This window comes from Rhipicephalus microplus, chromosome 4, assembly GCF_043290135.1.
Source record: "Rhipicephalus microplus isolate Deutch F79 chromosome 4, USDA_Rmic, whole genome shotgun sequence".
Classification (NCBI taxonomy): Eukaryota; Metazoa; Arthropoda; class Arachnida; order Ixodida; family Ixodidae; genus Rhipicephalus; species Rhipicephalus microplus.
The window spans coordinates 137,185,843-137,200,874 of NC_134703.1; the positions used below are offsets into that span (position 1 = coordinate 137,185,843).

The 15,032-nt window shown below is 44.1% G+C and overlaps 1 protein-coding gene across 2 annotated transcripts; it reads right to left on the reverse strand.

The window, feature by feature from the left end:
• Window positions 1-3,421: 3,421 nt before the first annotated feature.
• On the reverse strand, window positions 3,422-13,753 carry LOC119171470 (uncharacterized). 2 transcript variants are annotated; one of them, XM_075893677.1, is made up of 3 exons: window positions 13,572-13,753; window positions 3,940-4,109; window positions 3,422-3,773 (listed from the first exon to the last, which is right to left on the reverse strand). In XM_075893677.1, exon 3 carries the CDS (start codon window positions 3,759-3,761, stop codon window positions 3,516-3,518), a length of 246 nt encoding a protein of 81 aa, XP_075749792.1. In that variant the 5' UTR covers window positions 3,762-3,773; window positions 3,940-4,109; window positions 13,572-13,753; the 3' UTR covers window positions 3,422-3,515. The 2 variants fall into 2 exon arrangements, with proteins under 2 accessions (XP_075749792.1, XP_037278174.2); XM_037422277.2 differs by lacking the exon at window positions 3,940-4,109 and having other exon boundaries at window positions 13,572-13,748.
• Window positions 13,754-15,032: the final 1,279 nt, after the last annotated feature.

The following is a 15,032-nucleotide window of genomic DNA, read 5'->3' on the forward strand; positions in this document are numbered from 1 at the left end:
TATAGTAATTTATCACTATCGCAGCCATGACAAACTGGCAGAGGTCGGAGCATGATAAGCTCAATGTCTTAATGAGAAAGGCTGTGAACAGAGCTCTTGGGATCCCTCATGTACACAAGCTCGGACAGATTGCTTCATCTCGGCGTGCATAACCCGCCGGAAGAAACTGCGGAGGTACAGCAGAGGGCGCGATTCGCCAGACTGCACACCACTCGTTCCGGTAGAAACAAAGAAAGAACCTACGGGAGCTGGGTATTCTATTAGAGGTAATTGATTGATTGATATGTGGGGTTTAACGTCCCAAAATTACCATATGATTATGAGAAACGCCGTAGTGGAGGGCTCCGGAAATTTAGACCACCTGGGGTTCTTTAACGTACACCCAAATCTGAGTACACGGGCCTACGACATTTCCGCCTCAATCGGAAATGCAGCCGCCGCACCCGGGATTCGATTACGCGACCTGTGGGTCAGCAGCCGAGTACCTTAGCCACTAGATCGCCACGGCGGGGCGTCCATCATAAGTAATCAAGCCTCGCTTCTGCAGCATTTTCGACCACGTGTTTTTGACCATGTGTTTCAAGCCTCCCGAAAAAGTTCCCATGAGGCTTGAGGTACTGAAAAATGTTTTTCGCAAAAGGTGTTTTTAAGGAAACAGTTTAGGAACACTTTTAGGTAGTTCTGAATTTTTTTTTTCAGGCACGCTGATGGCCAAACGCTAAGGTTGAGGCAGTTGGCGTGGAATGACCCACTTTAGAACGTGATGCGCCCGGGACCGGATTACTTTATCGCGATACTTTTGAAAGCGATGCTCAAAAGACCTTCAATTTTCGATACCATGTGTTTCTTGGTGAACCAGAGGCACTTCGACTCATTCTGTATCTATCAAGCCACCACGTCTTCATGCTCTCGTGCTCATTAGCCTAAGTTGCTCTATACAAAACTCGGCACACGAGGTGTTGAGCATGTGACGCACGCAAATCGCAGGTGATGATACGAATCACCTTACCTGCCGCATGCATAAGGAAGTCCTTTCTACCAAGAACGCGTGGTATGGTACATACCCACATACCACGCCTCATAATATGCAGCAAAGCTTCCGGTGATTCTGATTGAATAGCAACGCAGCCTTTGGCATTCATAACCAATGTCGCAAAAAACATGGTTGCAGCATGGTGGCTTTGTTAGTGGAATAAATATCCGGCGAAAGTAAATATTAAAAGTCACAGCTCAATCCGGAATAAAACCAAGGCATTCTGCATCAGAATATTGCCTCTACAACAGAGGCACGGAAGTGCTTCTGCCACTTTCGAAAAGGCTTTGATCAGGCATAGTGCTAAAATAACTCCTACTGTGGCTGTAGTGTCGGCTATCCACATTTATATGAATATGTTGTATGATTCCGGAAGCTATAGTTGATAAGCGTTCCGCGAAAACACTCGGGCCCACTACTGTGAGTATTCGCTTCATCCATCATAGCCTGAACTGCACAACAATGAAACTGGCGCATAAGCTTTAGTGCTACGTCGGGCAGTACAATTTCGATAAAGAAACATGTACGTTCAGCATTCCTAACAAAACCATGGCATGCGCACAACGACCGAATTTACACAAAGAGGCTTGCTTAAGACGCTTGCCGAAAAGCAGGAAATAATGGCATAGGCTGACACTCGCTTACATGCATCGCATGAAAGTGGCTGCCACCATGTCTCAGATATGCCGAATTTTATCTTGTTATTTTCTCTCTCGCTTCCTGCTATATGTAGGTGGGGGAAAAGAATTTCTATTCAGACTTTATTCCCATAAAGCGTAAAATGAAGCACGGCCTTGCTGGTCTCTGTGTCAGTAAGCCTAACCACTTGTCAGATAATTCATTCTGTGCGTTCTTTATTGCATACGTGTCTAAGCCATAAACCAAGCCTGTGGAAGCCTCTTGTGGGGAACTTTGTTTTACATAGAGATCGCAAGCACGGCACACCGGCAGCTGTGGTTTGGAAGTCTTTCGTAACCAACTTTATGACGAGAGGGCACATGGTGCCTGGTTTCGAAATTCGACCAGCACAACCACTATGCTGGCTAATCCGTAAAAGCCGCCGGAGCATTCACTTGTGCGAAGCTGCAATCATGGAGGTATCTTCTTCCTAACAACCTTGTAGCCTTCGCTGACTAACAACTAAAAGGCAACTTTTGCACCAAATGTCCTTAGCCGACTAGCAACATGGGCTGCCTACATGAGGCACACTTCGTGCGCGTGGAATAATGGAAGCAAGTTGTATAGTAATTTTACCGGTTTAAATTTACGAATGATTTTACCATCTACAATTGGGCTGCTAAAGCCATGCTAAGGAGCAATAACATGGTAAATTGGACACTCACTTAATCAAAATTGACAGATTATAAAAAAGTCAGACCTTCTTCGCTTTATTACATCTTTCTACAACTTTTGACTTTACCTCACAAAAGGCATTTCACTGTTTGATTACTGCGCTGTTGATGCCAATTTTTCAAACTACATTATGTTTTTGCTGTTTCAGACGTGCTGCAGGTATTTCTTGAGAATAGAATTGCGTGTTGTAAATACACCAGGAAAAACAAGGGGGCCATAAGCAATATTTTTGTAATGAAAACCATAAATGAGCCGTTGTGCACTTAACATGCTGAAGGAACATTTGCGCTAGAGTACGTCGTTTAATTAACGCGTCTCAATTCTAGTTCGTATAAACGTTTGTATTTCAAGAGTTATCTGCTTGAGATTAAAATATTCATAAACCTTAATAATATAGTACGTGCTCTTGCAGACCTACTTGAGAGTTTGTGTACACTGTCCGATTACTCCGAAGTTTCATGTCCACTTCTCGAAAGTACTTTCTAGGCCTTCAATTTTACAGAAATGGCTACATTCTGTTCAACCTACTTGAGTTCTACAACTATGGTGTACTCTATTTCTGTTTCCTGTTATTGGAGAGCAGAGGAGCATTTTATAAAATTTTGTCTGAAATAACTTGAAGAACGTAGTTTCGAAGAGCCTCTCATTGATGCCAGATTACGCAGACCATCTGCACCGCTTCGTCTATATATATTCAGGAAGATCTTTTTCTCTGCTGCATTCTGGGAGGACTCCTGCATTTGCAATGTTTGCATAATTGTAAGGGCATCAGTTTGTCAAACTGCTCTTTTAAACTTTCTCATTCACGGTAGAATTAGTTACTCAGTATTTAAAGCTAGATTAAGTGTAAAAAGAAACAGTGATATCTGACAAACGTAACTTCTTTTCTGTATAACGTAAGCAAACTTTCATGGTCAATATGATCTATGCTATTTTCCAACTAAACAGGAGTGAAGATGGCCCGTGCAAGAAGGCTTGGGCTCATAAGAAACAAAAAATATTTTCTGGATCTGCAAGTTACGAGCACACAGGCCATACTTTTTTAATATAATTTATTTTTTGGAGTTTCATTCATTTAAATGTATAACCACCATTCACTAAAGTGACTTAGTTGTAGGGCCTCTTGTAATCATCCATAGTATCCATATCCCCCGTATCGCCGGTAACCTCCATAAGAAGGGTAGACGACATAGCTCGGGTAGCCAGTGTATCCACCGTAGCTGCCGTAGCCTCCATAGCCACTGTAGCCACCGTAGCCACCATATCCTCCGTAGCCACCACCAGAACCAAGTCCGAGGCCAAGTCCAGTGTATCCATTCAAGCCATATCCGAGGAAGAATGTGGCCATTGCGCCAACAGTCATCAGGAAGAGCATAAACAAGAGAGCCTGAATGAAAAGAAATTGGGGACCCAAGTTAAAGTTGTACTAAACATTGCAGTCGATGAAAGAGTTCTACGTTCAACATTGTATAGCAAATCAATAGGAAAAATAACGGCTCTCCATGGTGGCTATGCCCTACCTTGTTGAGATGATTAGGAACATGATCACTTGCCTGCAATGATATCTTGTACAGTCAAAATTTGCTGAATATTTATGTGGTATTCAGTGTGCTGGCTGGTTTATTTAGCAGAAAATGGTTCTGGGATGACTCAAATATCCAGATGAGGTATCCATGTTCAATGGGTTAGTTGCACCCATCCGCTCAGAGAGTTTCTGTAAAACCTTACATTGAAATGGGAAACAATTAAAGCGGATGCACTGTTTTCTTCTACTGTCAATAGAAAAATCACCATTTCTGATTAGTACTCCCAATTCCCTGTTATTGGAAACAACTACACGACAGTTGTCTGAAGGTATTCTTCCGCTTCATACATCAGCATGCGACTATCGTTATCTCAAGCAAACAAGGAAGATCGCGCTCACAAAACAACATCGCACAAAGCCAGTGAGTGACTGCCGGTTGGTGCGTCGAAAAAAATTGTGACATCCCATATAGCTCCGCTGAGGAAGCCACCAAAATGATCACAGTTGTCGACGCGGGCATTTCGTACCATGTTTCTTAGTCTGGTTGGCGTGTATACGGTGACCTCGACTCGATTACCAACTCACATTACAGCAATATTTTTCCATGAATACTTTTCTGCATCTTATGAAGTAGAAAATATACCTTGCAGTTTTCAGCATTAATTAACATAAAATGTGTCGAGCATGGCACAGTGGTTTAAGGGAAGCGAGAAACAAACACATCCGTGGTACAACCGGTAACGTTCTATGAATATAGTTGTGGGGCCTCCCACAGAGCCACCTTTTTTTATTCTTTGAATGATGCAACCTCGAAGAGGCTATATTACGGCTTCTTGAGTGACGAGAACGTCAACGCTAGAACCAATCAGGCAGTGTTATGAAAGTTTTGGAATAACGTCAACGCTTTCAATTGTTCCCCATCCATACAAGCGTTATCATGGTTGCGGAAATCGAATAATGAAGGCGTCATTAGAAGAGAAATTTTGAAAAGAGTACTTGTGACTCATCAAGAATGGATGAATAAGAATATTCAAATTTTTAAAGAACAACATTGCCAATCTGTCAGACTCCACACCAAATATATATATATATATATATATATATATATATATATATATATATATATATATATATATATATATATATATATATATATATAATACAATTCCAAGTGTAACTACTCTTCCTAAGTGTAGCTGTCGTCTGTTTTCTGTTTTATTTTACTACCCAATCAATTGTGCCATGCATGACATACCCAACAGCAACCCTGTGCACAGCCGGGAGGCCCCCACTACACGCGTAATCCAGAAGCGGGCAAGGAATTCGCATTGCACCCGCTTGCACAGCCTACCGCAATACGGGGCACTCCTCTTTTTACGACGAAATGTTGACAGGGCGTGGAGTAGTTAAAGGCTTAGAACTTCCTAAAATGCCCGCTTACCAGCCTCTGCCACAATACGCGGCACCCCTCCTTCTAGGACTAATTGTTTACGGGACTCCGAGTAGTTAAAGGCTTAGGACTTCCTGAAAAGCTCTTTTTTGCCCCACACCGAACCGCCAATGCCAGGAGGGGCCGTCTGATCGGGAGGAATGCGTTAGTCAACGGAAACATACACAGACCGCTGACATCATAAAGGTGAAGGGGAGAAGGGGGAGAGAGATGAAGGGGGAAGTGGAGGGAAGAGTGGAGGGGAGACACCCGAGAGGCGTCCACCGTATATTATTTTTCTCTTCTACTCTTTTTTCTTCTTTTTTTTCCTTTTTCCTTTTTTTTTCTTTTTTTTCCTTTTTTTCTGTCTTTTTTTCCTCTTTCCTTGCCCTCTGATTTGAGATTGTATAAAGCTGAGCACCAACAAACTGTATCTTTAATCCTGATGAAGGCCAGATTCTAGGACGAAACATCGAAATATAACCACGTTGTCACCGCTCACGGAGGATCTACTGGACTATACATATATATATATATATATATATATATATATATATATATATATATATATATATATATATATATATATATATATATATATATATAACGAAGTCTTTGTAGTCTTGGTTGCGTCAGCGTTTATTTGAGGAAAGACCTCGCAAAGCGAACGGGCAGAGCCAGTACATCGACGGTGACGATGATGATGACACAGAGAGGCAATGAAAGCAAAAAGACAAGCGGATGATGGTGATTGTGATCATGCAGGGATGAGAACGATGTGAGTAACAAACGCCCACACTGATTCCCCCCACTTGGAAGCAGACACCTTGGCCGCCGTAACTCAAAGTGACGGGGAACGTCACGTGAAAGGTTTCATGCGACATACGTGGACAATCTCTGTGCTGCGGTAGCGGCGGTCTGTTGGGGCGACGAGTGGTGTCACACGATAATTAACCGGCGAAGTCTGTTCTAAAACAATGTATGGCCCGATGAAGCGTGGTTGGAATTTGTCACAGAGACCAGGAGTGCGAATACGTGTCAAAAGCAGCACCTCGTCACCAGGTTGGAAAGACACAACGCGATGGGATGCGTCATAGATGATCTTCCGCTTGTGCTGTCTCGCTTCAGAATTGATGCGAGCCTGACGGCGAGACTGGGCCAGGCAGAAAATATATTCTTCGCTAGAAGACTAACATGAATTGCCATGGCTTTTAAAGAAGGAGACGTCGAGAAATCTAGTCGTGGTGTGTCCGTACACGAGGCAAAACGGTGAGTAGCAAGTTGTTCGCTGAACGGCGGTGTTGTAAGCGAAGGTCAGGAATGGTGAAAGGGTTACCCTGTTTTTGTAGTCGGGTTGGTTGTAAACGGCTATCATGTCAGCAAGGGTTCGGGGAAATCTTTCTGTGAGACCATTTGCCTGAGGGTGGTAGCTTGAAGCTGTCTTGTGAGTAGTTCCAGAGGTGCGGAGAACTTCATTTACCATTTGTGACAGGAACACTTTGCCGCGATCACTAAGCAGTGCACGAGGAGCCCCATGACGCAGGATTATGGCGTGAAGAATAAAGTCTGCAACTTCCACAGCTAAGCCTGTAATAACAAAGGAAGTCTCAGCGTAGCGTGTCAGGTGGTCCACGGTGGTCACTATTCATCGTTTGCTAGTAGATGTGACGGGGAGAGGCCCGTAAAGGTCGACACCTACAACCTCGAACGGCATTGAAGGGCACGGAAGTGGCTGTAGAGGTCCAGCAGGTGCAGACGGCAGGAGTTTACGACGCTGGCACGGGTAGCAGGAACCGACGTACCGCGCTACGCTAGAAGAAAGGCCAGGCCAGTAATAACGACATCGAATGTGGTCAAGAGTTTTTTTTTTAACCAAGATGACCAGCAGTCAAGTCACCGTGGAAGGCTTCGAGCACCTGAAGTCGAAGAGAGCGTGACAGTACAGGAACCCAGCGCTGATCGTCAGGGTGGTAGACGTGGTGGCAGAGAACCCCGTTGTCCAGCTTAAAGTGCAGGAGTTGACAACGAAGTCGCGCGTTTGGGGGGATGAGAAAGTCCCGAAAGTCCTGCAGTATGAATCGGACCACTGACGGGAGATAAATGCTGGCTTGTCGTCTAAAAAGGGTTGCCTTATTGATGCGAGCGTATGAACTTTGGTATATGCGACGGTTGAGTTTTCACCAACGCTGATATGGGTAGTTGGAAGTGGGCAACGAGATAAAGCGTCGGCGTGTTGATGTTTTCTACCTGACTTGTAAGTTATGTCAAAGTCGTACTCCTGCAAGCGTAGTATCCACCGACTCAAGCGACCAGACAAGTTCTTCAGTGTAGAAAGCCAGCATAAGACATGGTGGTCCGTAACGATTGTGAAGTGACGGCCGTGGAGATAGAGACGGAACTTCTGCTCCAACCAGACCACAGCTAAACACTCTTGCTCAGTTATCGTGTAGTTCTTTTCGGCAAGGGTGAGTACGCGACTGGCATATGCAACAAATTTCTTTAGGAAAGACTTGTCGCGTTCTAGAAGAACGGCTCCTACACCAAGGCAGCTAGCGTCGGTATGAAGCTAACGCTATGAAGCTAATAACGTTTTGGTGGTATGTAGCTCGTGGTCTAAAGTAACAAAATAAATATTTACGTTGCTGTCCTGACGCCGGAGTTGGTGCGGCTTCGTCAAAGTGGCAGCTAAAGCACAGGTTCAAACGTGAGGGCCCGCTTCAACAGGTCGAATGCCATTTGACATTCTTGAGACCACAGAAAGGGGACGTATGAAGCAAGTAGCTGGTGTAATGGAGCAGCAATAGAAGCGAAGTTCTGGATAAACCGGCGAAACCAAGACTATCAAGAATTCATACGTGGTGGAGGTGGATTTTCGGTCCTCTGACCTCCCGCATCCCTTTTACCCCGCACCTCCACCACGTATTAAGTCTTGGTAGTCTTGGTTGCTTGGTTGTTATTTGAGGAAAGACCTCGCAAAACGAACGGGCAGAGCCAGTACACCGACGATGACGATGATGATGACACATAGTGGCAATGAGGACAAAAATACAAGCAGATGATGGTGATTGTGATCATGCAGGGATGAGAACGATTTAAGTAACAAACGCCCACAATATATCTGTGTGTGTATTTGTACAACAAATACGTATCTGTGTCTACATCGCCAGGGACCACAGCTCTACTACGCAAATGCTGGCAGAAACGTACAAAAAATTTCATGACTTACAAGTTATTAGAGTGAGTGTGTGTTTATTATTTTGTTGTGCATTACGAAATAGAAGCTGAAGTGGAAGGCTGCATAACACGATCAACACAAAGGTTGATGGACATATGGTTGTAGCACAATAACTCGAGGTAGAACAACAGTATTGTCTACGTTGCAATACTCTAAGTCAGCACAGACTGGCACATTGCGGGAAATCAGACAGTCGTTATTATATAATCAAGGATGACACGTAGCATGAACAAAAATACTATATTTTATTACGCATGGTCGATATCACGTCCTCTCAGAACTGACTATACCGTGGTAACACAGTGTATATATACGTTATATGTATTGATTAGACTTGGTAAACGTTGGAGCAATTTACGTATATGGCACTCTATGTCCTTCTTATAGAAATATATTCTACAATTGGGATTTTTCGTGCAATAAACGTACTTGAGATTCGTGCACTGTGAAGTATTCGGGTCCGCCGTGGCGGAGAAGTAAAAAATTGGTGCCCCGCTGTGGGCCGGAAGTTCGCCGTTTCGATTCGGCCGTGCAAGACACATTTCGATGGAGGCGAAATAGTGGACGCCCATGTACAGTGAGAGCTAATTGCATGCTGGGCAAAACGAGATGGCGAAGACTTCTGGAGCTCTCTATTACGGTGTTTTACAGTGAGAGCTGTAGGTTAGGGTGGGGTAAAACGAGACATGGGGCAAAACACGATATTTTTTTAATTTGCCGGCCTCGCTAGTTCATACAAAAACTGCTTTTATTTTTTACGGTCCTTGCCTACCTTCTGATGTGTAAAAATTGATGATTGGTCACAGCGTTCACGCGAGAAAAAACTACGTGACCTGTGGAGAAACGCGAAATTCTGCAAGGCGATATTTTCAGATCCGTGCATGAAGCGACTCCGGCGTCAGGACAGCAACGTAAATATTTATTTTGTTACTTTAGACCACGAGCTACATACCACCAAAACGTTATTCAGTTTGGTGTTTTGGGACAAAGCGGATATTGTTTCAAATTCTAGCTTGTGAAAGATCAAAACGCGAGAAAAAGGCGTTCAATTGTCTTAGAGTGTGTCTTATTATTTGAAGCATTAACTCACACTCATTATGTATTATATTTCATTGTTTTGGAGGGTTTTGACATACAAGATAATATCTTCTAGGGCTTCCTGTAGGAGAAAAACAACCGGAAAAATCTCCGAATGCCGTTCAGAACAACACTTCATTCATTTGCACTGCATCGAAGTTTTTTCATGTTCCCAAGGATGCTGTCAAGAGACGCATAAGAGTTGGCCGAATCTCCAAGTCAAGTCATTCAAACACACGTCTTGAGATTAAGTTTTAACGACGTTTCTCCAGAACCCTTACTGAAAAGAAAACAGGAGTAATAAAATAGGAATATACCACAGTTTTGAATTCATTACCCCTCATAGCCCGACGGACGAAGTTAAAAGCCATGAATCGCCTGAGCAGTACTGCATCAAAACGGCAAACAGAGGTGAATAATAAACATCAATACATATATAGCCTCCAATTGTTGAATGTTTCACCCCGTTTTTCAGGATAACTGCCAGATAACGCTCATGTCTCACGTGTGACGTGACTTGGTGCGCTCGTTCGCCTCCGCTGCATGCACGCTCGAGGCACTCTAACGCAGCGCCTCCAGAATACCATTCACCAATTTTCTTGCGCAGAACATCAAATAAACGTTTTGTTCAGTATGTCCAGACGCAATACCATCGTCTTTCGACGATAATAGTGGTGTAACATGCATTTACGGGGACAATTTTTTTCGCACATTTTCATTTTGTCCCACTAAGCTTCTCGTGTTTCCTTGCAGGTTGGTTCAAACCGAGACATCTTAAGGATTTTTCTATTTATTTTTAAAATGCTATTCAGTACGCTGGCAACGTAGCAATATTTATGTAGCACACACTTTGCGCCCAATTGAAAGTTACTCATATACGTTCAATTGCAAGGAGCGAAATTGAAATAAATATTCCCTATTTAAAATTTTCGTCGCAATTTTCCCACCCCACCCTATAAGACTAAGAGACACTATTCGACATCGATCTCACGAATGGTCTCCATTGGCTGTACTATCGATTTCATCGTTCTCAGCGTCGTACCCACACGCGCGCATCATTGTCTACGTTGTGGCTGATGTCGTCCATGCGGTCGTAGTTGGGGCGCCGAACACGTACACAGTTTCTCTTCAAACCTTCCACAAGGGTAAGCCAAAGACAACTCTAGAAGGGCACTGATGGTGGAAACGTGCGAGAGCTCGCATTCGCCGGGCCGATGGTGCAGTCCGGGCACAAAAACAGGCCCAGGAGGCTGAGTGCCACAAGCAACTGCTTACCGATAATCCAGCAGCCTTCCAAGCCGCACTAAATTGCGAACGGGAATGCAAGCACCGGTGGCGGCCGGATACTGCAAACCACGCCACCGCGTTAACTTGCGATGTCAAATGAATGCGGGAGCGCTTCCACCGGGGCGAACGCCAGCTTTCGGCGGGAGTTTCTACAGTGACTCTTTGCCATCGGCTGCGATGCCTGTGACCGGCTGTGGATTGAGAACAATTACGATGATTAACACATTGCGAGACGTACTTAACCGCTCATTACACTCCTCCACGACCATAATCATGCGTGGCACAATGTGCGATATGTGAAATAAACACCATGGTAAACCCAAGCCAAATGTACTTGTCCAACCCTAATATAAAGCGCGGACATGTAACAAATAAATGGGAAGAACTTTAGTGCACCGTCGAGTGTAACTCACTGCCATATACCGTGGCGGCACATTTCAGCTTTCGCTGGTTAACCATTTGTACAGAGTGCTTGGGCGGTGATATGCAATATTCATATTATAATTTACTGACGTAAAGCCTCAGATATTGTTATCTCAAGTACTTGGTAGAAACAGATGCTCGTATTTTATAAGTAAACGCAAATGCTGAAAAAGAAAACATTGACTGGACGTTGTCGATAGGGTCTAGGTCGTAACAACTGGACTTGTCTTCGTAATAGGAGGAACAGCCTTTCTACAAAAGTTTAAATTATCGTGTACTTGTGTTACGTTTCACAAGAAATATTTTTCTAAAAACTTATCAAACTTGTTGCTCACGAAACCACAAATGAGCTTGTCAATACAAGATTGAACTTGTTTTTCCCTAGGTGCACTATAGTTGTAGCTATGTAGAAGGGAAAAAAGAGGTGCTAACGTGTCTGGCAACCGGTACCTTCCCAGATACACCTATCGGAGTTACGTTATTTTGTAACCCACGACTCATTTCATGAAAGTGCACAACTGTTCTTGCGGAATGTTTTGTCCTACAATCAATGCTTCTATGGCTAACGAACAATACTTAGTGGTATATTATATCATAAAAATGGGCAGATTGGTCCTTGAGCGCCTGTGTGACGGCTAGCGCTACATCTGTGATTCAGACCACAAAGAGAAGATGCCACCATACGCCCGATAATCATTTAGAATCCCCCACGTACCATAGTATGAATCCAAAGTATCACGCCAAGACGAATCACTCGAGTCGAAATCATCCGCACAAGACACCAGCATGGTCCACAGGATTCCTAGGTCAACGCGGTGAAATACCCGGAACGCCAATGCTATATGAGTGTGGTCAACGCAAAAGAAAAAGAGCGGGCATAAGCCACCATCTGGGGGCGGAGCTGCGAGGCTGCGAAGGAAGCAGCGACAGCTCTTGCCACTACGACTGGTAAGGACGTGGTCGTAGTCTTCACAAATTCAGAATCTCCTGTGCGAAATTCCACGCGAGGCCCAATTACCGCTGGAGGTCTCAAAGTTCTCAAAAAAAGCAAAACTCCGCTTCCTTACACCTGCGTGTGATATGTTCCGGGGCACGAAGCGCTCAAGGGAAGCGAAGGCGTTCACGCCGCTGCCCACGGTCTCATCAACCTGACCACCCTGGGCAACTCGCTCAACCCGTGGTTGGCCAGTGCTGCCTCAGAAGAAGAGACCGTACCAACGGCATATAATGCCATACTACAACACTATCACTCACCTCACAGGGTGCCCCCTCCACCTCACCTTAAGCTGACCAAAGAAGAGGCCACAACATTTCGAAGACTGCAAACCAACACGTATACGTACGGCATCTTACTGCATAGAATCTACCCATTACACGCCTACATCTGGCCTATATGCGACGTGCCCGACACACTGCAGCACCTAATACTCGAGTGACCGTGGTGACCCGTAGGTGCCAACACCAAGCCCACAATGACCACATGTATTAATCTTCTACCCAAGACGTAGGAGCCCATGATCGCCTATACGACCAACAAGGACTCTTTGCCAGGGCCCGGAAGGCGATTGTGGTCCGAGGATTTCTGGAAGCAGGGACCCTCCCACTTATAGGGTGAGCCCTAGCTCACGAGCTCGGGAACGCTGTTACGGAACAATAAATGTTAATTCTATCATTGTCGTGTTTTCGTGTAATTTTGGGAATTTGTAGAATAAACGAAATACATGGTCCAACGACTGCTCTAATAACGGCTGCATTCCTTTATTAGAACTTCTGTGCATACGCATTCAACGCTATTGTAAAGCTATACAGCATATAACGCGCTACCGAAGGATATTTAAAAAATCAACAAGTAACACGCGTCTATTATTATTCTAAGAAGACAAGTTCAACTCAACTTTTGCGAGCCTCTTTACTGCTTGTTTGACATATTCTAAGCAGTGTGTCGTGGAGCACTTGTATGCACTTGGAATACTATTACTTCCTACCGACATGCTATTGCTAGTGATGGCGAATGCGATGTCTTATTGTTAGTTAGCCTTTACGTTTTGTGCAGTCCCAGTTATGTGCTGTTGTTATTTGCTCTTAAGAATTGCGCGTCATTCTTACTGATTTCGCATACCGAGAAACGAGTCTACATCGTATATATCCAGGTTTGTGCAATCTAAGCAGATGAGAAACAATTAAACTTGGAGGGCCAAGAGATGCTTACCACGAACTTCATTGTGGCGCCTATCGAAGACTGCTGCTTCGAAACGGTACCTGCAAGAACCTTGGCAAAAGCTGGAACTGAACGGAATCGATGGTGGCTATATATATAACGTCCGTGAGGACGGTTTGACTCGAGATGATGGTCTCATGGGGCTCTTACCCCTTCTCATAATCTTCACTAAAAAAAAAAAACAGCTGCCAACAGAAGAGCATGCCTATATATAGACACCTAAGCGCGAATCGTGCATCGTCTGAGAGATTACCCATCCGTTGGCGATTTCGTCACGCGCTGAGACAGCTCAGCTCAACGGGTACGTAAGTCTTCTTCTGTGTGGGTGACTTGTAATTGTGGCATCCTCTAGGAATTCGCGAAATTAGGTGCTTGGGCGGTCCCAGCAGGCTATGCCATCTCACGCTGAGCGGCGTTTGCGTCATACACACCGCGCAAAGCCTTACAGCTATGCCCCACGCTGATGTGGAGTTGCAATATTGCTTTCTTTTGCAACAAGCAGAAGCTGATAGACCTAACACTGAACGCGATGCCTCTTCAAAGAGTGTCATTAAAATAATTGTTATGTTACACTTTGATGAACGGTCGGCGATGAAAAATTTGCTCACAGCGTACAATTGCATGCCGTGTGCGCGTTGACACTGATATACTATGGGTAATGAGATCGTTTGGGAGAAACAGCCATTACGAAAATTAGTAGATCCCACGTACAGTGAGCATCGATGATATGCGAAGCATGAATTTGAAAGGTTGATATGTCTCTCTAAAACCAACACAACGTTATGAGGTGAACATTTATTGTGCCGTACACGACTTCCATGCCATGATTATCATGATTGGACGTGTGATTTACCTTCGTCGTCTATTCATGCCCCATGATATTAAATTTGCTATATGTGGAGCTAGTAAAACGGCCACAAGCGTGCTATGAGCGTAGCATGAAGTCATACTTTACATGACACGCTTGTCATTTATTTATTTATTTATTTATTTATTTATTTATTTATTTATTTATTTTTACATACATACTGCAGCCCCTATTAGGGCTATTGCAGGAGTGGACATACAAATGATCAGGTGATAACAAGCAGAAACAAAAACATGAGCATATGGCACAAATTTGTGGTTCATAGTACTACACAAGATACAGAATGAACAGAGTAAGAGCACAGAAAGCAAAAGAACATGGAAATATCTACTTAACACGCATGTGATATTGCACTCAGAAACTGCTCCAAAGGGAGCGTGCGGGTATCGCCGGGTAGCAAGTTCCAGAGCTCAATAGTGAAGGGAAAAAACTATACTTAAACAAATCAGTTTTGGGGTGAAATGGCGTAACATGATTATCATCTTTGGAAGTGTCAATTACCTTCGTTAGCTATTCACGTCACGTAATACCAAATTTATTTATGTGAACGTAGTGAAACCACCGCGAGCGCACTATGAGCGTAG